Raw genomic sequence first — 24,246 nt, 5'->3', positions numbered from 1 at the left:
CGGTAACCCTAATGAACACACAAGTATCCTCCTGCTTCAGCCAGGATTAAAGCCATGCCCAGATGGATAAAGTTTATTTGGGCTCACTTCAGTTTGTAAAAATTTAAAAAATCTGCCAAGCATGGGTGATGTGTGGCAGTGTCCACCTTTAATCCCAGCACTGGAGGAGACAGAGGCAGACAGATCTCATGTGAAACTGAACCCAGCCTAGTCTACATAGCTAGCCTCAGGTCAGCCCAGGCTACATGGTGAAATCCTGTCTCAGCACACACACAGTATTTTCTTGAGGGAGAGAGCTCATGCCATGAGGCATAAGCCATGGAGTGGGTGTGGAGGTCAAAGGATAACTTGCTGAAAACAATTCTCATCTTCCATGGATGTAATTCAAGATGTCAGGCTTGCCAGCAAGTACTCTTTGTTTACAGTTTCAACCCCAGGCCTCTCAGCCCCTTGCTCTCTCAACTAAAGAGACTGACTGTTCATGGCATCTCACTGCACAAAATCCCAGTTGCACCACGATTTATACGGAATGCTATTTATTTTTTAAAAATTTATAGTCGGGGGCTGGTGAGATGGCTCAGCGGGTAAGAGCACTGACTGCTCTTCCAGAGGTCCTGAGTTCAAATCCCAGCAACCACATGGTGGCTCACAACCATCCGTAATGAGATCTGTCACCCTCTTCTGGTATGTCTGAAGACAGCTACAGTGTACTTATGTAAAATAATAAATAAATCTTTAAAAAAAAAATCTCAAATAAGCCAGGCAGTGGTGGCACACGCCTTTAATCCCAGCACTCGGGAGGCAGAGGCAGGCAGATTTCTGAGTTCGAGGCCAGCCTGGTCTACAGAGAAAGTTCCAGGACAGCCATGGCTATACAAAGAAACCCTGTCTCAAAGAAAAAAAAAAATTATAGTCGGGCAGTGGTGGCACACGCCTTTAATCCCAGCACTTGGGAGGTAGAGGCAGGCGGATTTCTGAGTTCGAGGCCAGCCTGGTCTAGAGTGAGGACAGTCAGAACTACACAGAGAAACCCTGTCTCGAAAAACAAACAAAAATTATGTGTTGAGTGTGCCTGTGCACCACGTGTCCTGGAACTGGGTTCCAGATAATTTTTGAGTGATCGGAAACGAACCCCTATCCTCTGGAAGAGCAGCCAGTGCTCTTTCCATTTATTGCTCCAGCCTCCCTCTACTTCCCAATAGGACAGGGAAGGCTAAATCTTAGGGCCGGGCAAGATCCCGGGAGGCGGGCCTAGGGCTGAGAGGGCGGGGCCCCGCGTGACGCCGTCGTCGTGGAAACGCAGCGGCGCCGGAACACGGAACTCCCAGCCGTCTCTGCGCTCCCAGTTGGCCAAGATGGTGTCTCGCAGGAAGAAACGGAAGGCTGGCGGCCACGAGGAGAGCATACCGAGCCCACCGGGGTATTCAGGTGAGCAGCTGAGGGCCAGGGACCCACCATTTTGCGGGAAGGTGGCTTGCAGGTGGCAGAGGCCCTGGCAACTCGTCAGGTATCGGGGTGCAGGACCCCGCCGCCCCGACTCTGGGTGCTGATTCCGCGGCTGTTCCTCCGAAAGGCCTTGGGCTCGGGCGCGGTTCCTCCAGGCGGCGCCAGGCGTCCTAGGCCCAGCGTTGCAGCTTCGTCGTCCTCAGAAGCTAGTTATCCGCTGTTCTGCTCGTGTCTCGTTCTTTAACAAGCGCTTCCGCAGCTGTCGCCCTCCCAGCCCCGAGATTCGCATCCCACTGGTGTAGACTTAACTGGGAAGGTGGGGCTAAGTCGGCAGGAGGGGTGGGGGGGGGGGAGTTAGCCCTAAACGAAGAATGGGTGGAGGGAAGAGAGTTGGTGTGCCAAGCAGAGCAGCCCATGCTATGGGGGGGGGGGGGGGGGGCTGATGATGTCAGACAGCGGATGCTCCGAGAACGCAACACTGTGCCCGCCCCCTCAGCCTCCTGCGGTGATTATCCGAATACATTTCCCTCCAGCTTCCCGTGGATGGGTGGATGAACAGGCGGGCCGATGGAGCTAGAAAGAGACATAGTGAATTGGAACTTGGGTGGCATAGACACAGACCTCCTTTCAGGGTACCCCAAACTCTCCTGCGCTCGTTTCCCCTGTTAGCTGTTCCAGTCAAGTTCTCGGCAAAGCAGCAGGCTCCTCATTACCTCTACATGAGACAGCACCGAGTTCGCCAAGGCACCCAGTCCACATGGCCTCCCGATCGAACCCTTTTTATCCTTAATGTGCCCCCGTACTGCACACAGGTAAGAGTCTGGTAGACCAGTGGGTTGTGAATGGGGGCTTGCCACGGGCCCTACAGAATCCTGGTGGTCAGATGGAAATTCCTACAAAACCCTCAGTGGAGGATGTTGAAAGACTGGGAGTTTCAGAATAAAAATATGTTTTGTTTTTTTTTTTTTCTCCCTGCCGCCGTCTAGGCAGGGTCCCCCTCTCCCTGGGCTGTTCAGAACTTCCTGAGGCTCAGGCTGGCCTCGAACTTGCTGTACTTCCCCACCCTCCCCGTCTCAACTCATTACAGTTATGAGTGGTCACACCTGGTTTGGAAATTATCCTTCCAACCATTATTTTATTTGTTTGTCTGTTAGTTTTTCATTTTTAAAAGACAAGTCTAACAGTAATCACTGCAGTTCTTTCTAGACATACTTATTAATTTTTTACAGAAAGCATGACATTTGTAGTTCTGTTTCAGACGGGGTCTCTTGCAGCATGAGCTGGCTTCCTACTCACTGTGTAGGTGAGGCTGGCCTTGCACTCATGATCCTCTGCCTTTACCTCTGGAATTCTGGGATTGCATGCCTGTGCCACCACACGGCTTTAATCCCAGCACTCAGAAGCAGAGGCAAGTTTGGATCTCTGAGTTTGAGGCCAGCCTGGTGGTCTACAGAGCGAGTTCCAGGACAGTGAGGGCTAACCAGAGAAACCAGAAAAAGCTCAAAAAAATTTTTTTTAAAGGTTTATTTACTTGTTGTATTGGAGATAGAGCCCAGGGCATTTCCAAAAGAGGCCAGCTCTCTACATCTCAGACTTACATATTATGTAAATGACAGGAGACATGATTTGCTAAGTTTGAGATGATTCGCCCCACTCCACCCCCTTTTTTTCTTTATTTCTTGGTCTCCTAATGTAGTAGCCCTGGCTATCCTGGAAGTCATTGTGTAGTCAAGGCTGGCTTCGAACTCCTAGATATCTACCCCACATACATGGACACAACACATCCCATGAGTTCTGGGATTTCAGCTATGAATCACGGTGCCTGATGGGATTTTTTATTATTATTATTATTATTATTATTATTATTATTATTATGGTGTAGTTCAGTGGCAGAGTGCTGGCCTAATATTATGAAGCCCTGGGTTCAGTCCCCAGGACCACATAAATCAGATTTTGAGGACAGGAAGATCAGAAGTTCAAGACTGGGGCTGGAGAGATGGCTCTGCAGTTAAGGGCACTGGCTATTCTCCCAGAGATCCTAAGTTCAATTCTCAGCAACCACATGGTGGCTCACAACCATGTGTAATAGGATCTGATGCCCTTTTCTGGCATGTAGGTGTACATGCAGATAGAGCACTACTATACATAAAATACGTAAATCTTTTTTTAAAAATTGATGGTATGTCACTTGTTGCCAAAAAAGAAGATGAAGAAAAGTAGTGGTGGTGTTGGTGGTGGTGGTGGTCCAGGGCCCATTTTGGGTACAGACTGAATTCAGTGCCAGCCTGGGCAGCAGGTTGGAGGGAAGGGCTGAGCCGTCTACTTGGTACCTATCAAGGGCTGAGCACGTCTGTGTAATGAGCAGACCTGAGAAACCCCCTCCTACTCTTAGTGATACTGCAGTGATTAACGGCTGTGTGGGTGGTGAGGCCAAATTACTTGTCACATGAGAGTTCTTACCTTGGGGACACCTGCCTCCATGCTGTCGTGGGACCTGGTCACTGTTAGGGCACCTGGGCGCCCTGGGCATCGTAGGTTTGGACTCTGAGTCCTTTGGTTGTTACGGGTGCCGGGATGCTCTAAGGAGCTTATGTGTTCATACCTTGCCTCCCTCTGACCCTGGTAGGAGAGCCTGTCTCGGTGCCTCTCCTGTTGCGGCACCATCAAGACAGTGGAGCTGCAGGAGAAGCCCGACCTTGCCGAGAGCCCCACGGAGCCAAAGTCACAGTTTTTCCATCCCAAGCCGGTGCCGGTAGGCTGCCCAGTAACACCAGGTTCCACTGGAGTCAGGGGAAGGGGCTGGGGCCTGGGTGGGCTCAGCAGTAGGCTTTCAGAGAGACCATTCCCTATAGCAGTCTCTGTAATGTGTGATTTAGGAGGTTGTAAGAGTGATGGCTTCTGATTCTCTCAGACGTGCCACATTCTTTGTCTTCCTCTTTCCCTCTCTGCCCTGCTGTCTCCCAGAGCCCACTTCCCACTTCAGCGGGGTCCTCCTTGGGACAAGTGTCCTGGCTCTAGGAGCCTTCTTCCTGTTCCCCTCTCTCCCCAGGTGCTCCACCTGTACGTGACATACAAGGGAGTCTGACCCTGAGTTTGTGCCTTGTCTGTTTATGACCTGCCCTAGCTTGGGGTGAGCCTGCTTTCCACTGAGTCCTCAAGAGTGCCGCCTCTGGGGAAGAGCTAGGACAGGTGTCCCAGGAACAGTTGACTAGCTAGGAGCATGGCTGTCCCTCCCTCTCACTCTGGGATGATAGGTGACCGCCTACATCCCCTGGTCCCAGGCAGGTGTGGGGACCTTGTGTCACAAGTGGGAAGGCTCTATACAGTCTCTCTCCCTCCAGGGCTTTCAGGTAGCTTATGTGGTGTTCCAGAAGCCAAGTGGAGTGTCGGCCGCCTTGAACCTGAAGGGCCCATTGCTGGTTTCTACAGAGAGCCACCTTGTGAAGAGCGGAATTCACAGTCAGTACTGCTGGCTCTGTCCAGTGCTTCTTCCCCAGGCCTTGGGTTGGTCCAGACACTTTCTGGGGGCAGCATCTATGAATGCCACAAGCTGTGCCCCCCTCTTCCTAAAGGCCTGGGCTGGCAGGGGCTATTTCTGAGACACATCAGAATAGCCTGAGCCATCAGCACCAGGCAAGGAGGCATTAGCCCAGCGTGCTGCTGCCACTAGGATCTGCCTAGCACATGAACCTGGGCCCTAAATCCCAGGACATTAGGGGTCTCTGCAAGGGGATCCCAGCTTGCTGGCCGTATCTGAGTGGAGCTTGAATGCCCCCTCTTAGCAGTCACTTCCTAGAAAATGTTCTACCATCGCTGTAGCTTGGGTTTTGAATGAGTGTGTGCTGAGCGTCTGGCCGGCAGAGAAGGACGGGGCAGGCAGACATCATCAGGTCGATGCTCACGGCGCCCAGCAGAGGTGAGAGCAGGCCAAGATAACAGCATCAAGTGAGGGCTGAGGCTGCTAGACAGAACGCTGGGGAGGTTAATAAGACAGCCTGTAGGAGCGACTGGCTGATCCCTCCATCCATGAGCTGCACCTGACTTTCATACCACGGCATAAAAAGCAGTGCCATCTGCTGGAAGCTGTTAGTCTGCTTGCTGTTTTCCCCGCTCCCTGGCACAGAGCCAGGGAGCCAGGCTGGTTTGGCACAGGAGGGTTTTGAGGAGACAGGGGTGGGGCTCTCACTTTTTTTTTTTTTTTTTTTTATTTTAAAGAGTTTATTTTGTGTGAGTGTTTGGCCTTCCATGCTTGTATGAGCACCATGTGTCTGGTGTCCAGGGAAGTCAGAAAGGGAGCTCCCCTGAACGGAAGCTGTAGGTGATTGTGAGCCACCATGCTGAAGCCTGGAACTAAAACCTAGGTCCTTTGCAACTGCAACAAGGGCCATGTCAGCTGAGCAACAGGCTTAAACAGCACACGATGCTCTCCCAGCATAGCCTTCATTATGCCCTGTCCCCCTCTCCCTCAGAGTGGATCAGCGACTATGAAGACTCCGTGCTGGACCCTGAGGCCCTGAGAATGGAAGTAGACGCATTCATGGAGGCCTATGACAAGAAGATAGCTGAGGTGGGGCTTCAGCAGGACTCCCGGGTGTCCCTTGTGCTCTGTATCGTAGTGTGTTGCCTGTGAGGGAACAGTGGTGCCGCCACCATGAGGAGCGCAGGCTCCCAGTTTTGCTTGCTGAAACCTGAGCTACCTGGCTGGGTGGTGTGGACTCTATAATGGTCTATAGGTGAAGAAAGCATCCTTGATATGACTGCTTTCCAGCTCTAGCTGTGGGGGCCGTTCTGGCCAGCAGACACTGTGTGCCCAAAGGAGGCGGCAGTGGGCCTCTAGCCAGTCAGGGACATCCTCCTGCTGCAGAGCCCTGCCCATCAACAGCGTCTTCCATGCAGGAGGAGGCTAAGGCCAAGGAAGAGGAGGGAGTACCTGACGAGGAGGGCTGGGTGAAGGTCACCCGCCGGGGCCGCAGGCCTGTGCTCCCTCGGACGGAAGCGGCCAGCCTGCGTGTTCTCGAGAAGGAGAAACGGAAGCGTGCCCGCAAGGAGCTGCTCAACTTCTATGCCTGGCAGCACCGAGAGACCAAGATGGAGCGTAAGACGCACTTGAGGGCACCCCCACATCCGGGGGCAGGGAGCAGGGTGTCCCCAGCCACATCCTCCATGAATTCAGGGTCAGAGTCCCTGTCCTCGTGCTCCCCAGAGTGCTGAGGGACCCGAGGCTGCTTGCACACCGGTGCCACAAGGGAGGACAGTCTCCGTGCTGCCGACAGCATCCTGCTCTCAGGACATTCTCCCTGTTGGTCTGATGCTCTAAGCGTGGGCTGCACTCAGCAGCTGCCTGCAGACCCAGCCTTGGTCCGCTGTCCTCCCTCCTTAGAGCTCTAGATGCCACCTCTTGAGTCACTTGGTTAGTCCACCGAATTCTAGAGCCCCCTACTCAAAGGCCACGGCTAGGGAAAGGTGCCCCTGGGCCTGCTTCTCTTGGCGTCTCATCGCCCACCTCAGCCTAGCCCTCTGGGGTGGCTGTAATGTCCAGTTCTGTTTCCGTGCAAGATCCTGACTTTGACCCGGGGTGCAGCAGGACTAGGGGACGTCGAGGGGGGCCCTTTAGTGGGACAGCTGGCATCTCCTACATACGTGTGACCCACTGTGTGTTCCCTCACCCCCAGACCTGGCACAGCTGCGAAAGAAGTTTGAGGAGGACAAGCAGAGGATCGAACTGATGCGGGCCCAGCGTAAATTCCGACCCTACTGAGCTGTTCTGACAAGCAGATACCAGGCCAGGAAGTAGCTGTTCCCACACTTCCATCTCTGCACCGACGCAAGGCTGCCTTGGAGGAGGATTTGGCCTTCACAGAGCTGCCTCTGCCCTCTCCTGCCTAGAAAGACACTCCCAGGATACCTGGCTCACCATCTGGCAAGCGTGCCCTCCATGCAGCCCCTCCTGACAACAGCCACTTGGAACTCAGTGAAGATGGGAGATTTTATTTCCACCACTGGTGGCAAGGCCACAGAAGCCTCAGAGCCCAGAGGGTCGGCTCCAGCCCTGCTTCCTTAGCATCACCAAAGCTCACCAAACACCCCAGGCCCTTTGTCAGAGTCACAGATAAGGCCAGAATCTTCTTTTCCCTGCCCCTACCTCTGCTGAAGGAGTCTCTGCTGCCTCTCTTGGTCTGCAAGACTCCCGCCCACTCCACCTGTTTTGTGGGACGAGAGTGCTCGAGATCCAGTGGAAGCTAGAAAGTGCACAGGATCCCAGAGCTACAGCCTGGCAGAAGTCATCCTCTGTAGGCCCTGTAGGAAGGGACCGACGACTCCGGCCACCACCTGGGGCTTGTTCATGTGGATGTAGTGATTGCCTGGGACTTCCACAAACTGGAACCGCTAGAGAAAGGGGGTGGGTGGTGAGATAGCGCCCACTCAGGAGACTCCTGTGGTCAGAGGCAACCTTGTCTATTCACAGTAGCCTGGGGACTTGGAGGCTGTCACGGAAATGTAGGTATCTGAGCTGTGTATATATTACACCGGGGCAGCTACAGTCAGGGTCACTGCTGGTTCTGTTCGAGATAAAGCCCACAAAGGCAGGCAGGGTACTGCAGGAGCTTGCCAAATAGAGAGCCCCACTCCCGCTTTGTGAGAGCATCAGGCCCTGTGTAGGGATCCCCAGCAGTAACACTTGTCAGTTTACTGGTCCTGGGAGCAACGGAGGCAAGTGCAGGGCTGCTTCTGGGAGATGCACCTCAGAATTAGGCCTGGCCAGGGGTTAGGGGAGGGTAATAAAATTCTTCCACCAAATGCTGTCTCTCCTGAGCTCTTGACTAGATATTCCAGATGTCTGGAGACCGGCCATAGAGGGAAGAGGCTTGCCTGCTCTTTGGATCTGGAGTGGTGCCAACCCAGGAAATCCAAAGGAATTTAAGTGGGGCTAAGAGCTGACATGTACCCAACCCGTCAACCTCCCGGGCTGCACACCTTACCTCCTTTAGGGTGGATCTTAGTGTGTCCACCATGAAGTGCATAGGCGCCTTGTCTGCATCATTCGCCCGCCTCACATCGTAGTACCCCTGCAGCGCTCTGGGCAGCGAGAAGTTGGGGTGCCCCTAGGTCTGCATCTTGATAGCCCCTCTGCCCTGCCTGGCTTCAGGCCCTGAAGAGGCCAAGCCTAGGTTGCCCCCCAGGTTTCCTTCAGCTGTATCCTTTTGAGCCTAGGTTTGCCCTGAGGTTCAGTCATCTGGTACCAGCTTGCTCTCAGAGCCGGTAGCACAGGCTGAATGGCTGCTGTGAGTGGCTCACAGCAGTGTGGAGAGGGAGAGCCATTGTCCGCTGGGCTGGGATCTGACCCGAGTCTCAAGGCCAGGCTTTTCTTTTCAACACAACCCATTGAAGTGGAACAGATATAGGCAACCACCCCCTTCCCTGAGGCCAGCTATAGCCTAGGCTCAGATTTGCCCCAGCGCGGCCATGCTCTCCCTAGTCCTGAGTTAGGTGTGAGCCACCGTGCCCAGCCACTCCCATGGTTTTGAGTTGAGGTTTGCCTTGATGTATGAAGGTGTTAACCCTACACACACTCCGAATTTAAGTTAAAAAAGCTATCAGCTAAGCACCCTAGCACAACCACTGCAGACCAGCAGCCTTGGCTCAGACTTCCCGCCAGCGGCCGCCACGCATCATGGAAAGGACTAGTTACACCAACTGGGTTGCTAGTCCAGGAAAAGTTCCTAGTTCAGAATTCTTGGATGTGTAGACAATCCTGCTGTGACCCCACTGATCATCGGAGTTAATCTGTCCAGTCTGGCTAGTGGTGTAGCCCCTTTTTCATCGCTCCTGAAGCTGCGCACCAAGAGGGCCATCTTTCCTAACCAAGCGGGCCTTATTCACGAGCTCCCAAGACTGCCTGTGCAGTTCCTATAAAGCACACTCTGCTCTCAGCTCGAGGACATGGAGTCGGTCATCACAGACAGGCTCCCCCCGAGACCAGCTGAGCCACGGTGCCATCCTTTCCCTGTCCCCTGCCCCAAGGCTACCAGACCACCTCTCGCTTTGTCTTATCCCTCCCAGCACCTGCTGACAAAGATGTTTCCTGAGAAAGGCCGATTGAGCAGCGGAATGTCCCACTGGGAGAACTGGACACCTCGTGCCGGGCTCCTTCCTAGAGGTCCCTGGTCTCTGGGTCTGTCAGGGGCCCTGGAGTCTAGACTCACTTGATCATTAGCACGCTGGCCTGCAGGCTCTTCGCAGAGTGCACGAACATCTCCTTGCTTACGAAGTCAAAGCTGTTCTCTGGCTGCAGAGACAAAACCAGGGTGAAGGGTGAACCCTTGCCACGAAGCCCCACGTGCTCCTGCAGGCAGGGTAATTAGGGCAGCTGGGTCCCAGTGAGGCCGGCTGGGTCACCCAGCCCAGGAGGCCAATGTCCACCAAGTCATTACTCATCAAAGCTTCCTGGCTTCTATTCATCAAAGTCCTACCCTGCTCCCCACCCTCGCCCCCTCCCCAGCCATTCTTCCTTCTTGTTGGGATCATAACTGAATCCACTCACAGAACCCTTTATAGCTGGGTGTGGGTGTTGGAGGCAGAGAAGCAATGGAGGTTACTTTGGGACCCTCAGGGCTGAGGAGCCCCCTGCAGACCCTCCCCAGAGCACAGTCCAGCTGCAGCTCTGGGCTCTGCCAAGCAGGGCTCGCTCATACCCTCCTTGAGACTGCTTCCACGTGAAACTCTGTTTTGGACCACAGCCTGTGTCTCCACCTAGCCCTGCCTGCTCCGTTCTTGCTGTTTAATATGCCTGCTGTAGTGCCCCGTACACCTACTGATGGGTACTGTAGGTCACACGCACTGCAGGGTGTGATATGCATGCTAGAATCAGGAGACTTCATAGGAGAAATTACGGAGTTAATAAAGTATAAGATGTAGTACGGTGGGCTGAGGATGTAGGTCAGTGGTAGATAGCACTGGGTCCTAGTGAGTATCTGATACCCAGTCTCATCTAAAACATTCACTCCTGGGCTAGAGAGATGGCTCAGTCAGTAGAGTGCTTTGTCTCAAAACCTGAGTCTGATCCTTAGACTTCAGGATAAAAACAAACAAAACAAAACATACAACTGGGCATCTGTGCGACATTTGTAATCTCAGCTGTTGTCAAGAGGCAAGATTAGGTAGATCTTTGGAGTTTGCTGGCCAGCTGGCTTAGCCCATTTGGAAATGTTCCAAAAAAAAAAAAAAAAAGATAATAAATGTATTTGAGGATTGTAGCTGAGAACACTGCTGAAGGTCATCCTCTGACCTCCACTGACACAAGTACTTCATACCTGTGCACACAGACACACGACAAAGTCACTCCTCGTCCTGCTCCTCAGACTAAAACCATGGGTACATTCTCAAAATTAGAGAGTCCCGCATCACCTACGAGGCCCCACATCTCAGCTGTGACAAGGCCCTGGGGGCTGCCTCCCAGAGAGCGTAGGCGCAGACTACACAGCGGCTTCACTGGTGTGGGGGATGGAGTGGGGTGCAGCAGGGGTGGAGAGGCTCTGAGCCACGGCCACAGCCAACAGGGAACAGGAGGTGGCAGTGTCGAGCACGCTGGCGCTTGGGCCTTGTCCTCCAGCCTCCCCCCCCCCCCCCGCTTTTCCTCAGGAACTGGGGTTATCTGGCTCAAGGGTACAATCAGGCCTCAAACTTCATTTGAAGTTGGTCCCAAGGCAGGGATTAAGGGCCATTACCTCCACTCATGCCTGCAGACGTGAAGCTCTTTGGAGTTTCTGTGGCAGCTTGTTCCTCCATGAAAGCCACTGTGGGCTGGCCATACTGGGGACCTTGTCCCCTTTTGTCAGCTGCCTCTCTCCCTCAACATCTCTTAGCTTCTTCCAGTTTCATTTCCTGGCCTACTGTTTTTGTTTTTTTGTTTTTTTGTTTTTTTTAAGTAATAAAATAAAAACAGAAAGCAAAGTCAAATTGAGCTGCTGCTCTGAGACCTTTTGCATAGGGGTTGGGACAGGAAAGTAAATTTGAGGTTACCGGAGAGTCACGGCATGAGGACTCAGTATTACTGAGGGTGACAAAGGTTGGGGTCTAACTGTTGGTGACAGTTATACAAAACAATATATTTACTATGGACCAGCAGTCTACTTACAAGCAGCTTAAATGGGGATTGTACCTTTTTTATGTATGTGAGTACACTGTCTCTTTCTACAGACACACCAGAAGGCAGATGGCTGTGAGCCACCATGTGGTTGCTGGGAATTGAACTCAGGACCTCTGGAAGAGGTCTTTGAGCCATCTCTCCAGCCCCGGGGATTGTATCTTGTGCCTAGCCTATGTTATGCATATATAATTTCAAAACTTCTTTTTAGAAGAGACCACAGACCAAAGGAAGGAGAAAGACAGTGACGCTTACCCAAGAGATCCTCCGGTCCCTGTTCAGCACCAGACCTGGAGAAAAGCACAAAGCACAGTGGGCTCCGTGTCACGGGAAGGTGTCACTCATCTGGCTGCCCAGAGAAGTCCCAGCCTTCACACAGGACTCATCTGGGCTGGTGAGAGCCACCCTGATGTCAGGCAGCCCTGGACTCCCCCATCCCTGGCATTCTTCCAGAGAAGAGCTTGGCCAAGGGTGTCTGCCCACATCTTCCAGACGCTGAGGGGCAGCATAGGATGATAGAGACAATAAAGCTCTCTCTCTCCTTCCTTCCTTCCTTCCTTCCTTCCTTCCTTCCTTCCTTCCTTCCATCCATCCTTCCCTCGCTCCCTCCCTCCGTCCCTCCCTCCTTCTCTTTTTGCTTTTATTAGATAGGATCTCACTGTGTGGCCCTTGATGGCCTGGAACTCACTATGTAGACCAGGCTAGCCTCAATTCTCAAAGATTTGTTGCCTCTGAGTGCTGGGATTAAAGATGCACACCACCACTCTGGGCTCCACTTCTCTGAGAAAGAAACTGCTTGGACCTTTAACACTAAGAAATAGTGAGTAATGAGAACCGTGGCCTTCCTTGTCAGAGGAGTAGAAAGGCCTAAATGTCATCATTTTACGGTGGGCTGACAAGGTCCCTGCCATGGATGATGGACAATTCCTCTCATCCAGGAAGGCTTTGCCACACCCCTCCTGGGCCACATCGGTGATTCCTGGAGAAATGTGTACAGGGGTCTTGGGGGTGGGGCTGAGCAGCCTCCACTGCCCTGAAGAAACACAGAAGCCTTGGGAATTTCCAAGTGCTGGCAGGGGGTGGGAAGTCAACTCTGGGACCGGCTCCTGGAGGGGAACAGGGAGGGCTGCAGGTGTCAGTGTACGAGAAAGCCTGTCGGCTACCTTGGGCACAGCCACCAAAGCAAAGGGGAAGTCAGATCTGAGCACCTTCTGCAAGTGGGCTGAGTGCCCAACATGACAAACAGCTAAATGCAAATGTCAATCTTCCCTGATTAGCATCAAAGAACAAATGATTCAAATGCCAGAAGCCGTCAGACAGACACGTGTCCAGTGGGAATACCACAATTCTACATTCAAGAAGAAAGAAACCAGTCCAAGAGAAGTCAAGACAGAAGTGACAAACACAGGACAGGAGTTTACAATTCTGTGTCCCCAACATGGGTACATTGTTAAAATTGAGATAAAGCCAAAGACTGGGTAGAGACCAAGGACTGGGTAGAGACGGGGCAGTCAGTTCTCTTAACCACTGAACCATCTCTCCAGCCCCACACCTTCTTTAATTTAATGTTCATTTTTTGGTTCTGGTGCTAAGTCACATGGGGCTTCTTTGTTTTTTGTTTTTGTTTGTTTGTTAGACAGGGCTGGCTTCAAACTCACGAAAACCGGTCTGCCTCTACTTTCTGAGTGCAGGGCTTAAACGTGTGCGCCACCACGCCCAGAGCCTTCAACTAAATCTCCTTTCCTTTTCTGCAGTGCTAGAGTGGAACCCAGGACCTCCTGCATGATAGGTAAGCACTCTACCACGGAGCTACACACCAAACCTTACATGCTTATTCTCTATAAGTTACCTAGTTTTTATGTGTTTTGTTTTGTTTTGAGACAAGGTTTCTCTGGGCATCTCTGGCTGTCCTGGAGCAAGCTGGTCTCAAATCCAGAGATCCATCTGCCTCTGCCTCCTGAGTGCTGGGATTAAAGGTGTGTGCCCCCCCACCACCACCACCAGCAGCCCCCCCCCCCATTTTTTTAAGGATTTATATATTTATTTTTGAGACAGGTTTCACTATGTAACCTTTCCCGGCCTGAATTCGTTATGTAGACAAGGCCTCAACCTCACAGAGATCCGCCTGCTTCTGCCACTGTGAGGATTAAAGGTGTGCACCACCATGCCTGGACTCAGGTAGTTTTAATAGTGACAATGAGGAGAAGACTAAGACAGGTGACAAAGTTTAAAAGGGCATGGGAGAGATGGTTCGGTGGTTAAGAGCACTGGCTGTTCTAAAGGACCCAGGTTCAGTTCCTAGCACCCACATGGCAGCTCACAGTCATCTGTAACTCCAGTTCCAAAGGCTCCAATGCAGTCCGCAGACCTTTGATGTTTGACGCACATACATGGAAAGCAAAAGAAATTCAAGTACTTAAAAAAAAAAGAAAAGAAAAGAAAAGAAAGAGGTATGGTGGTGCACGCCTTTAATCCCAGCACTCGGGAGGCAGAGGCAGGAGGATTTCTGAGTTTGAGGCCAGCCTGGTCTACAGAGTGAGTTCCAGTACAGCCAGGGCTACACATAGAAACCCTGTCTCGAAAAGATAAAAAAAAAAAAAAAAAGAAAGAAAGAAAGAAAGAAAAAAAGAAAGAAATAAATGCTATTTTCTGTAATTATTAGGTTTTCGCTTCTCATTAGAGATTATGGAACTGGTAGATGGCAATTGCCACGTCTAATTGTTGACAGAGTTCTAGGCACCCAGAACTGTGGCTCTTGACGCCCAGAGGACCATGTGGAGGAGAGATTGGCTACTGCTCTCTCAGATCACCTCAGCCTAAGGACTCTGAGGCCAAGGCCTCTGTGCCACCCTGTGCCATCAACCCAATCTCGCTACTAGATAGATGAAGGGTCCTCTCTGCTCTTGGAGGGTGGGGCCTGTTCTAGCTTGTGATTTCCTCCAGGTCTGGGGTCTCTGCTCAGAGAATGGTAAAATACTTCACCGGCCCTGTGGTATTCCTGAGAAGGTTCAAGCAGCATGTGTTTTCTAGAAAGCAAAGTCACTTTTGGTGAAGATCTCAAGGGAGTGTCAGATGTCCAGCTGTTGGTCATAGCCAGGAATCAGTACAAGTCATTTCAGTCCCCAATCCAGTTCTTGAGTCCAACTCCAGCTTGCCTCCTGTAGCCTTTCCCCACAGGTTCCAGACTACAAACTGTACTGGCTGGCTGTGTATGTCAACTTGACACAAGCTAGAGTTATCACAGAGAAAGGAGCTTCAGTTGTGGAAGTGCCTCCATGAGATCCAGCTGTAAGGCATTTTCTCAATTAGTGATCAAGTGGGGAGGGCCCCTTGTGGGTGGTGCCATCTCTGGGCTGGTAGTCCTGGGTTCTATAAGAAAGCAAGCTGAGCAAGCCAGGGGAAGCAAGCCAGTAAGGAACATCCCTCCATGACCTCTGCATCAGCTCCTGCTTCCTGACCTGCTTGAGTTCCAGTCCTGACTTTCTTTGGTGATGAACTGCAATGTGTGTAAGTGTAAGCTGAATAAACCCTTTCCTCGCCAACTTGCTTCTTGGTCATGGTGTTTGTTGCAGGAATAGAAACCCTGACTAAGACACAGACTATTCTATAATTTAAGCTTCTATGCTTTACTCTTCCCTCCTATACCTCAGTGCCAGAGCTCTGCCCACTGCCCCCTCGCTGTCACCCCTCCCCTGTCCTGTGAACCCCACATCCCTGTGCACCTCCCTAGGCAAGGACACCTTTGTTCTGGGGACAGACGAAAGTGACTGCAAGTGGACATTACTTCTGACCTCTCACTGTCCAGGAGCTGGGCACTCCTCCCTTTATGAAACTGGAGAACCTGGGCATGAGATGAAGATGCCCCTCAAGGACACAGCAAGCCATGGCCAGGTGGTCTCCTCTCCCTATCAGTGGGGGATTCCTTCTCAAGATAGACTTGGGAGGTTCCCCGAGGTCAGGTCAGAGGCTGTTGCGAGATATTTGATCACACTGTACACTTCCAGACTATGTTATTTACTGAAACAAAACAAAACAAAAACAAACAAACAAAAACAAAACTGTTTGTAGTTGTGGTGTGACTCAGCCCTTAGTACACACCTTTAATCCCCTTTGGCCCCTCCTCGTTCTCTTTTTTTTTTTTTTTTTTTTTTTTTTGAGACAGGGTTTCTCTGTGCAGCCCTGGCTGTCCTAGAACTCACTCTGTAGACCAGGCTGGCCTCCACCTCCTTGCTCTCTTAAGCTTTTACTTTCCTTTCTCTCTCTCTAAGCCTTCACCTTTCTTACTTTCTAGCTCTTTTCTCTCTTTCCCTTTCTCCCTCTTTCCACATGGCCATGGCCGGTCTCTCTCTCTTTTACTTTCTCTCTTTCCCCTGCCTTTCTACTAAAACCATAGACTGTCTCTGACCATAAAGGCCCGCCGTGCTTGAATGATGGGATAGGCTTTCTCCTAATGAGCCATGTCTAATCTCCCGACAGAAAGCCTTCCTATGCTGCAGTCATGGACCAGACTAAGGACTCTTGCCTGTGTGGGAATCGCTCTCCCTATGCCCTCTTCCCGTATCCCCAGGACCCCTATTCTATTCTCAGCTCCTCTGCTGTGTCCATCCTGGGATGCCAGAGACTGAGAACCTGGGATGCCAGAGACTGAGAACCTGGTGGGGGAGGGGCTGCCCCTTTTCCAACCCCTGCCGTGTGGGGGTCAGTGGCTTCACACAGCCAGATGCCCACCTGGGGCCGTGTGGAAAGCATCCTCCCAAGTCAGGAGTCAGCCTGCCCAGAGCACAGGAACTCTGGCTGGACGTGGGCTCCCCTGCCCCTCTTCCCCTACACCCAGAGCCCCACAAAGGAGCCAGCAGGTTAGAACAGATCATAGTAGTTAGAGGCCAAGCAGAGCAACTCAGGAGTGGCTGAGAGAGAAGCCAGATTGAGTCAGTCTCCATGGAGAGGGGCTTTGAGCCAGAACAGCGGAGTTGACCAGAGTTCAGAAAGAGCTAGAAAGAATGGACTTATCCAGCAGTAAGTCTTAGAGGCGGAAAACATTCTAGGCCTAGATGAGATTGCAAGGAGGCCAGAAGCTTCCAGGACTAGGCCTGGGCTAGCAGACAGAGGTGGTAAGCCTCTGAGATGCCGATTCCATCAGGTGAATGAATAGTACAAGGGGCTCCTAAGCTAATGCTGCTATAGAGGAGTGCTCCCGCCACGGTGCTCCCCAGCACAGCAATGCCCAACTGTCTCCTTAGCAACTATTCAGAACCTGTGCTCAAATTCCAGGTAACTCTGGGCCCACCTGGGTTCCCTGGGCTAGCCAGGAACATGCCTCTACTGGATTAGCCCATTTCTGTACAGGGAACCCCTGGTTTGGTCATCTTGTTCGGCCACAGAAGTCTGGGCCCTCAGCTTTCTGAGTTTTTAGGGAGGAGAGACAGAGGCTCAAGACTAACAAAAAACCCCAACAGATGAGAATGGCAGCCTGCACACAAACTCCGGGTCTGCTCCCTGTGACCCTCCCTGTGTTATTGGTTACTCCTTTTCAGCAACTCGAATTCTAGTCAGACAGGACAAGAGTTCCCATGTGACAGCCTGTCTCTGCCAGAGCCTGTTGGTTCTGGTCCCTAGCACTCCTCAGTGTCCCTTCCCTCTCTGGCCAGCAGGACTTCACAACTTGCCCCCAACTCCACAGGCACTGGGAGGGGTGGCTTTCGGGTCTTCAGAAATTAAGTCACATTTACAACCTCAACTGAACCTATGAGCCGATGGGAGTGGCAATTACCAGTAACGACCGTATTTATCTGTTTCCTCACAATACAGGTAAGTCCCATGTTCGGCTAGCTGGCACCCCACCCTGGATTTTATGCCAGGTTTACAGCACTTCCTGTCTCACAGACGCTCTTACCTCACCTAAGAGTGGCTCCCATAAACTCCCCCTGGAGCAAGGTCCAGGTTCTCCCCAGAACTCTCCTGTTTTCTCTTAGCTTCTCTGTAACATTGTTGCTATAGTCAATCTGGAATGTCAACTTCACAGGATTTAGAATCACCATGGAAACAAATCTCTGCACATGTCTCCAAGGGAGTTTCTAGATTAGATTGAGGTAAGGAGGCCCTCCATCACCCTGAGCAACACCATCCCCCAGGACTGAAGACAGTAAGCGAGTGGAGGGCCAGCATCCATCTCTCCCTGCTTCCTCACTGTGCGCACAATGTGACCAGCCGCTGCCCATTCCTGCCGCCATACCGCCATACCCTCCCCATCCTGATGGACTATCTCCTATGACTGTCAGCTAAAAACCCTTCCTCCTTGGGGCTGTCAGATCCCCTGCTGCATCGACAGACAAATGTCCAATTGTTTACCATCTTTTTCCTGCTAAAAATTCACTTTTACCAGCTCGGCCTGAGCTAGTGTGGCTCACCAGCACACTCACCGTCTTGATTGCACCTCTGACCCTGAGTCAAGGTTTTTTGACAAAGACACAGGACAGGTCATCCAGTTGATGCTCATGCCAGGGGCTCCTGGAGCCACAGCTTCTCCACATGTTCTGAAAACCTCCTCTCCATAGGCCGGCCCAGCAGGCACGGCCATGACAGTCATCAACTTTCAGAAATACCTAGCCGTCCTTCCCATAGAATGTCTTTCTCCACTGCTTATGTGACCTTTCAGCGATTACTTGGCCACTTGCAGGCTCAGTCTCCCCTGCTCTCACAGGGCCTCGTGTGAGGCAATGGAAGAGTCTGTGAGACACTGGACACGCCAAGCATCAGCCTGGCATAGGCCCCATGCCATCCCCTGGTAATAACAGACAGTGAGTCCTTACCTGCGTCCACCTTCGTGGTTCCTCTCTGTAGGATGAGTTCCCCACAGTCTTTATCCAAGTGGCTGTTGTTATTCAGGAACCTGGAGGGAGACAGAAATACACTAAAGGAGCCAGACCTTAATCAAGCTGGGAGTCAGACAGAAAGGGGCGCAGGCAGCTGGAGTTGGTAGTGTGCTTTAAATTTTAGCACTTAAGAGAAGCTGAGGCAGGAGGACCTGGAACTCAATGCCAGTCATGACTACGTAGTGGGTTCAAGGCCAGCCTGAATTATAGCTAACTCTCTCTAAAACAAATGAGCAACAAAAAGGGGAAGGGATGTGGCTCAGTGGGAAAGTGCTTGCCTAGCACGCTGCACCCATGAGGGCTTAGGTTCAATCTTCAGAAAGGACAGCAGGAAGGAGGAAGAAGAGACAGGAGGTGACCCATGAAGGATGGAGAACAGCCTGCCTGTTAGCTTTGTGTCCATATCTACTTATGTAGACGTAATGTTATTGTGCTCTGTATAAAAGCATTTGCTTGTCAATAAAAGGCTGATGGACCTAGGGAACACTACCACCAACAAAAAAGCCCTGTCCTGCCAGGCGTGGTGGTGCACATCTTTAATCCCAGCACTAGGGAGGCAGAGACAGGCAGATTTCTGAGTTCAAAGCCAGCCTGGTCTACAAAGTGAGTTCCAGGACAGCCAGGGCTATACAGAGAAACCCTGTCTCGAAAAACAAAACAAACCAAAAAAAACAAGCAAAAAAGCCCTGTCCTACCTACTGTGTGTACCACCAGATGCAGTATGCACAAATATGACCAGGGCAGTCCCATGCTTGCAGATTTTAGAGGCCATCAAGGACACAGGTAGTGCAGCCGCTCTGGGGTAGAAGCCACCACACAGCTCTAGCAGGAGAATGGGAGAGAACTGTGGGCAAATTGTTAAGGAGCCCAAGGTTGGTAGACAGAGGGAAGGGGTGTACAAATAAAACCTGAACTGAGGGGGGCAAGGAAGAGCCTCCCCTCCCCACCTCCGAGCACAAGTAAGGAGGGTTGGTAACAAGAGGCTCCTGAGACATGTCCAGGAGGCCTGGTGCTGGCTGCCACCCCAGAGGGAAGCAACCTGGGGTGGGGGTAGGGGGGTGACCTTGTGAGGAGGAGGGGAAGGGGAGGAGGAAGGGGGAAGGAAAAAGAGGAGGCATCTTCTCCCCAACTTGGAGGACACAGCCGTTCCAGTCCCCCTCCTCATCTGCCCCCCCTCCCCGCTTTTCCCTTGCCCCCAGCACTCACCCCTGCAACATCTCCTCTGGGCTGACAGCTCTCAGGGACTTTTTCTGGGAGGCCTCCACCTGAAGTGTGTGCTCTATGTTTCTCCGCCTGTAGGTCAGTATGTTCTCCATTTCCTACGGATTCAGCCACAGCTGGTGAGTAGCGAAGCCCCAGATGAGGGGTCTCAGCCCCTCCCGGTCCTGCCCGCCATCTCGCCATCCTAGGTGCCCTTCAGAGGGATCAGCTCCTTAGCCTGGGACAGCTAGAGGAGCTAGATGGCATTTTGGTAGGGGGGCATCTCTCTTAACTGCCAAGAGACATGACTCTAGGATAGCAATCAATGATGTCATTGCTAATGGCAGGGATAGAACCAGGTCGTCGAGGAGGTAGATCTGAGATTCCATCTGCCACACCCCGTGTTCCCAATGGAAGAAGACCAACAGGTTCAGGTTTTTGGAGCTTACTGCCACCCAGCCCCACCCAGGAGGAAGCTCCAAGGGTCTATCTATCCTTGTGTCATCAGTGGGACATTACAAAGACCAAAGGGTGAAGTCTGTCATAGTCTGTGCACTGGATTCCACATTGACCCATGAGTTACTGGTTCATGCAGTGGAAAATTACCGAGTGCAGGGATAGGAGACATGAGGATAGAAAGGCAAAAAACGCACAGAGCCAGGTATGATGGCTCATGCCTGTAATTCCTACCCTTAGGAGGAGGCTGGGGCAGGAGGATTGCCAGGAGTTCATGGTCAGCTTTGATTACAGAATGAATTCTTGTCTCAAGAAGAGGAGGAGGAGAAAGAAGAAAAAAAAAAGAAAAGAAAGAAAGAGTTCTTGTCCTCAGGGCATGTGTGGCCATTTTATAAATGGAAGGATTTAAATTGACACAGCACATTCCACACATTAACGAACTAACTTCCTTGGGGTCACACAGTAGGAAAAGGACAGAGCAACGGCTCAGACTCAGGGACAGCACTGGTGTGCTGTGTGACTGATGGTAGTGGTTGCCAGAGGTGGTGGTAGTTTTCTATCAGCCCCACTCAGGGTTGGTGTTCCATGTGCTCAGTATAAAATGATGCTTAAGTGTCAGTGCAGGGACCTGGCTGTGGCCCAGAACTTCCTCCAGCCACATCTGCTCCTCTCCTCCACCTTCTGCTGTTTCACAGTCTACATGGGATCCACCAGCTTTCTGCAGAATCCAGGCCACACACAGAGCTTCCCACCAGCTCCCACACCCTTGGTCCCTCACATTCTTAGGGTCACAAGCTTCAGGATGCTGCTCTCTCTGGGGAGGTCCCTGCCTAACTTATCTACCCTTCTGTCCCAGTCTCCTTAATGCCTCCTTAATGTCCACCACAGGAGACACAGAGCTGAAGGCATCCCCTAAAGTCTGGGGTCAGTCCCCTATGACAGCCTCCCAGGAGGCTCTCCTACATTAGAGTCCAGGAAAAATGGCGTTGAGTCCAGCAAGATCAGTTTGTCCACCATCTCAGGGAACATGCAGGCGAACTAGAGAGGGACAACAGAGAGAGGGACAAGTGAGTGGGTGGGGAAGGCACAGATTTCACCAGAACAGGAGACTTCTGTCCCTCCAGCGTGGTCCTCTCAGACCTGCCTGTAGACCCCAGTAACCCTGGTCTTAGGAGTCCTGGGGATGACAGTCAGGACAGCAGAAACTCTCCAAGGGACCTTCACTAGGACACAGTGTGTGTGGAAAGTGACTCTCGCTAAGGAGGTGTGGGACTCTTCCTATCTTACCTTCTGCTTGTCCCCACAAGGTCCCCAGCCAGTAACTCACCGTGCCACCCACACAGCCACCTGCCAGACAAAAGAGCAGTGGTGACATTCTGTGTGGCCCCCCTCCCCAGATCCCAGTACCCTCCTCCCAAGCTCTTTCCTGGGGGGGGGGGGGTGTCCCATCCCTAGTTCCTTTCCCACCATGGAGTTGAGACTCGGTCTCTAGAACTGTACGGTAAGCATTAGATGACTCTCTCACCCCTCTCCTCAGAGGGGCAGGGAAAGGCACCAGGTACCACAGTGTCAAGTTCTCTCTTTCCTACAGCTCTCCCCCCGAACTCAGGTTCCGCCTTAGGCTGACTCACCAAAACTGTGGCCCAGGAGGGTGAACTGATTCCACTTAAAGGCTGAAAACACAAAGGCAGAAAGGAGGTTTGCACAGCCCAGCCTTACTCTGTCCTTTATCCCTGTGCCCTGGGGCTTGGGACTCCCTCCAAAGACCTGCAGCAGCCCCACCCTGACCCCCACACGACCCCTGCAGGAGACCCACTAGGACCCACTAGCTTCACTGTGGGATGCTCCTAGCGGAAGAGCAGGCTCTTTTCAGGGGCCAGGAAACCGGAAGCAGAAACCCCAGGTATCCGTTCCCAGGCCAGTCCTGCCTCCCAGATACTGCATCCTACTCCTAGGATGAGAGATACTATGGGGGCTCTGGCTCACCTGTTGCCACCCTTCGGACCTCACTCACAAAATTTTGCTGGTAGTACGGGAGGCCTGGGTTGTAATGGGACGAGAGCCCGTGGCCTCCGAAATCCATAGCCATGTAACAGAAGTCTGCAGCAGGGAAGAGGAAGAGAGGGGCTCGGCATGGCTGCCGTCACCCCTCCACGGCCCTTCAGCCCACGGCCCTACCTTGGGGAAGAAGAGGAATGAGCCTGTCAAAGGAGTTGGCGTTGTCCAGCCAGCCGTGTAAGCAGAGAACTGGAGGGTTCTTCTGGGAGCCCCAGACTTTGAGAGCAATGTGGCCCCAGGGCACAGCCAACTTCAACTCTGAGTGCAAACCTGCAAGGCAGATCTGGTCTGTCAACCCCTGCATCCAGGAATCCGGCACTTCCTAAGCCCCTATGAGTGCACCAAGAGGCACAGGCGCCTGAGCTACTGGCCTATGTCTAAGCTTTAGACAGACTGATTGCCAGATAACAGGGAAAGACAGCTTGGGTCCCCTGGATGAGAAAGATCTGAATAGGTTTTTCAGGATATAGCTCATTGGTTTTTAGGGCAGAACTGGAAGGAGTAGGTTGGGGGCTGCCGGCTTGAACCCTGACACTTGTGGGCTGTATGACCTTGGCTTGCCTAAAACCTCTCCATCTTCAGTTTCCCTTTCTGTTAAACAGGAGCAAATAGAGAATAATGCCTCATAACTATATGGGACCCATTCCAAGAGCCCCTGTAGATACCTGAAACTTCAAGCAGTAACAGACCCCATACACTGAATGCTACCTATAACAATAATTATACATGCCTGTTATCCCAGCCCTTAAAAGGTAGACATGGATAGACGATAAAACATTGTCTCATAAAACTTCAAATCAACAAAATAAAACAAATATACTACAATTTGTGCAGCACTGACTCTAAAATATTATTATGAGAACCAAGTGTATTAATCACACCTATAAGCCTAGCCTAGTCCTGAGGAGGTAGAGGCAGGAGGATTTCGGCCACTTAAGGATAGGCTGGTCTAGGGAGTTCCAAGCCAGCTAAAGCTACATACAGTAAAATGGCTGAGGGTTTTAAGACACTACTCAGAGTACCATGCTGCTCAAAACTGGTCTGTGCCCTCACATTTTGGACCTTAGGAAACTGAACCCTTGGAAATCGAAACTGGGAGATCACCGTGGCCAGCTTTTCCTATACCTTCGGAGCCGATGCCAGACACTTTATACTCTATCTATCTATCTATCTATCTATCTATACACCGTGAGTTGGAGAGTTGGGCCACTGCTGTTCTCAGTGCACAGATCACGAAACTGAGGCACAGGAAAGGGAGAAGGGGAGGAAGGAGAGGGGGAGAGAGTCAGCTTGACTCCAGGGCTCCATCTGGGCCTCTTCAAGTCAGATGTGCTCCAGAGCTGACCTTCTGCTGCTGTTGGACCCAAAGAGCAACCCCAAATAGCAGCCTAGGACTCAGCGGCCATCAGGAGCCCCGAGTCTGGCTCTGCTAGATCCCAGTGCTGCCCACTGAGCCTGGGAGAGGGCGATGAGCGTCCACTCCACCAGCTCAAGTAAGCGAGTGGGAGCACTCGTCGGCCTCCCCCTTCCCACTCCAATCTAAGGGGCCCTGAGGGACATTTTCACCCATTGCTCTGGTCGGTGAGGCTGTCACTCCTCGCTGAGGAGGTCACAGGAACTGGAAGGACTCAGAAGCTCACGCCCCGCCTCTTGCGTCCCGCTCAGGACTTTCCCTCCAGGTCCTTCCCGTCCCCACCGGCTTCCGTCTCCTTAGCCCCAGTTTTAGCGCCAGCCCCGCCCCTTCAAGCGACACCGCCCACCGAGGCCCCGCCTTCCTGCGGCCGGCCCGGGACTTTCAGGAGGATCTCAGGGCTGCTCAACTCCTGGCACATTGCTGTGCTGCTACGGTGGGATGGTGTCAGAGCTAGCAGAGAAGTAAGTCTCTGGAGGACAAGCTTTGACAGGCTCAATACCTGGGCATCCCCGCATGATTACCACGAGCTAGACAAGGCCCCGGTGGCCCCACAGTGAGGAAAGCTCCCTCGAGGATCCTCTCTGATTCCCACAGAAATGAGACGACTGTTTCACAGTGTTTCATGCCTCCCCACCGTGTCCCCACGGTGGCTGCGG

The 24,246-nt window shown here is 52.2% G+C and overlaps 2 protein-coding genes across 5 annotated transcripts; one reads left to right on the top strand and one right to left on the bottom strand.

Moving 5' to 3' along the window:
- Positions 1 to 1,288: 1,288 nt before the first annotated feature.
- On the top strand, positions 1,289 to 8,244 carry Rrp7a (ribosomal RNA processing 7 homolog A (S. cerevisiae)). 2 transcript variants are annotated; one of them, NM_029101.4, is made up of 7 exons: positions 1,289 to 1,428; positions 2,116 to 2,258; positions 4,073 to 4,198; positions 4,788 to 4,905; positions 5,916 to 6,013; positions 6,343 to 6,541; positions 7,119 to 8,244. In NM_029101.4, the coding sequence occupies exons 1-7, from the start codon at positions 1,356 to 1,358 to the stop codon at positions 7,202 to 7,204; spliced, it is 843 nt and encodes a 280-aa protein (NP_083377.3). In that variant the 5' UTR covers positions 1,289 to 1,355; the 3' UTR covers positions 7,205 to 8,244. The 2 variants fall into 2 exon arrangements, with proteins under 2 accessions (NP_083377.3, NP_001344990.1); NM_001358061.1 differs by lacking the exons at positions 5,916 to 6,013; positions 6,343 to 6,541; positions 7,119 to 8,244 and having other exon boundaries at positions 4,788 to 5,601.
- Positions 7,414 to 23,898, bottom strand: Serhl (serine hydrolase-like). 3 transcript variants are annotated; one of them, NM_023475.3, is made up of 12 exons: positions 23,743 to 23,885; positions 22,297 to 22,446; positions 22,105 to 22,218; positions 21,750 to 21,791; positions 21,446 to 21,465; positions 21,082 to 21,156; positions 19,669 to 19,781; positions 18,400 to 18,479; positions 11,846 to 11,880; positions 9,651 to 9,733; positions 8,427 to 8,523; positions 7,419 to 7,833 (listed from the first exon to the last, which is right to left on the bottom strand). In NM_023475.3, the coding sequence occupies exons 1-12, from the start codon at positions 23,744 to 23,746 to the stop codon at positions 7,711 to 7,713; spliced, it is 936 nt and encodes a 311-aa protein (NP_075964.1). In that variant the 5' UTR covers positions 23,747 to 23,885; the 3' UTR covers positions 7,419 to 7,710. The 3 variants fall into 3 exon arrangements, 2 of the variants coding, with proteins under 2 accessions (XP_030104585.1, NP_075964.1); XR_384036.3 differs by lacking the exons at positions 7,419 to 7,833; positions 8,427 to 8,523; positions 9,651 to 9,733; positions 11,846 to 11,880 and adding an exon at positions 19,158 to 19,284 and having other exon boundaries at positions 18,401 to 18,479; positions 23,743 to 23,898; XM_030248725.1 differs by lacking the exons at positions 21,082 to 21,156; positions 21,446 to 21,465; positions 21,750 to 21,791; ... (1 more) ...; positions 22,297 to 22,446; positions 23,743 to 23,885 and adding an exon at positions 19,158 to 19,284 and having other exon boundaries at positions 7,414 to 7,833; positions 19,669 to 19,753.
- Positions 23,899 to 24,246: the final 348 nt, after the last annotated feature.

The sequence above is a fragment of the Mus musculus genome, chromosome 15 (assembly GCF_000001635.26).
Source record: "Mus musculus strain C57BL/6J chromosome 15, GRCm38.p6 C57BL/6J".
In the NCBI taxonomy this organism is placed as follows: domain Eukaryota; kingdom Metazoa; phylum Chordata; class Mammalia; order Rodentia; family Muridae; genus Mus; species Mus musculus.
The sequence above is the reverse complement of the archived record's forward strand: the minus strand, read 5'-3'. Positions and strand labels throughout refer to the sequence as shown.

Bases quoted from the DNA above. Each gene is read 5' to 3' on its own strand.
- Rrp7a (NM_029101.4), top strand. From the start codon at position 1,356: ATGGTGTCTCGCAGGAAGAAACGGAAGGCTGGCGGCCACGAGGAGAGC. The intron at 4,199-4,787 runs GTAGGCTGCCCA...CTCTCCCTCCAG, and splicing joins TCCATCCCAAGCCGGTGCCG to GGCTTTCAGGTAGCTTATGT. The intron at 4,906-5,915 runs GTCAGTACTGCT...CCTCTCCCTCAG, and splicing joins TGTGAAGAGCGGAATTCACA to AGTGGATCAGCGACTATGAA.
- Serhl (NM_023475.3), bottom strand. The intron at 22,219-22,296 runs GTAGGGCCGTGG...TCCCTGCTGCAG, and splicing joins CATTCCTCTTCTTCCCCAAG to ACTTCTGTTACATGGCTATG. The intron at 21,157-21,445 runs GTGAGTTACTGG...GTCCCTCTCTAG, and splicing joins GTGGCTGTGTGGGTGGCACG to TTCGCCTGCATGTTCCCTGA.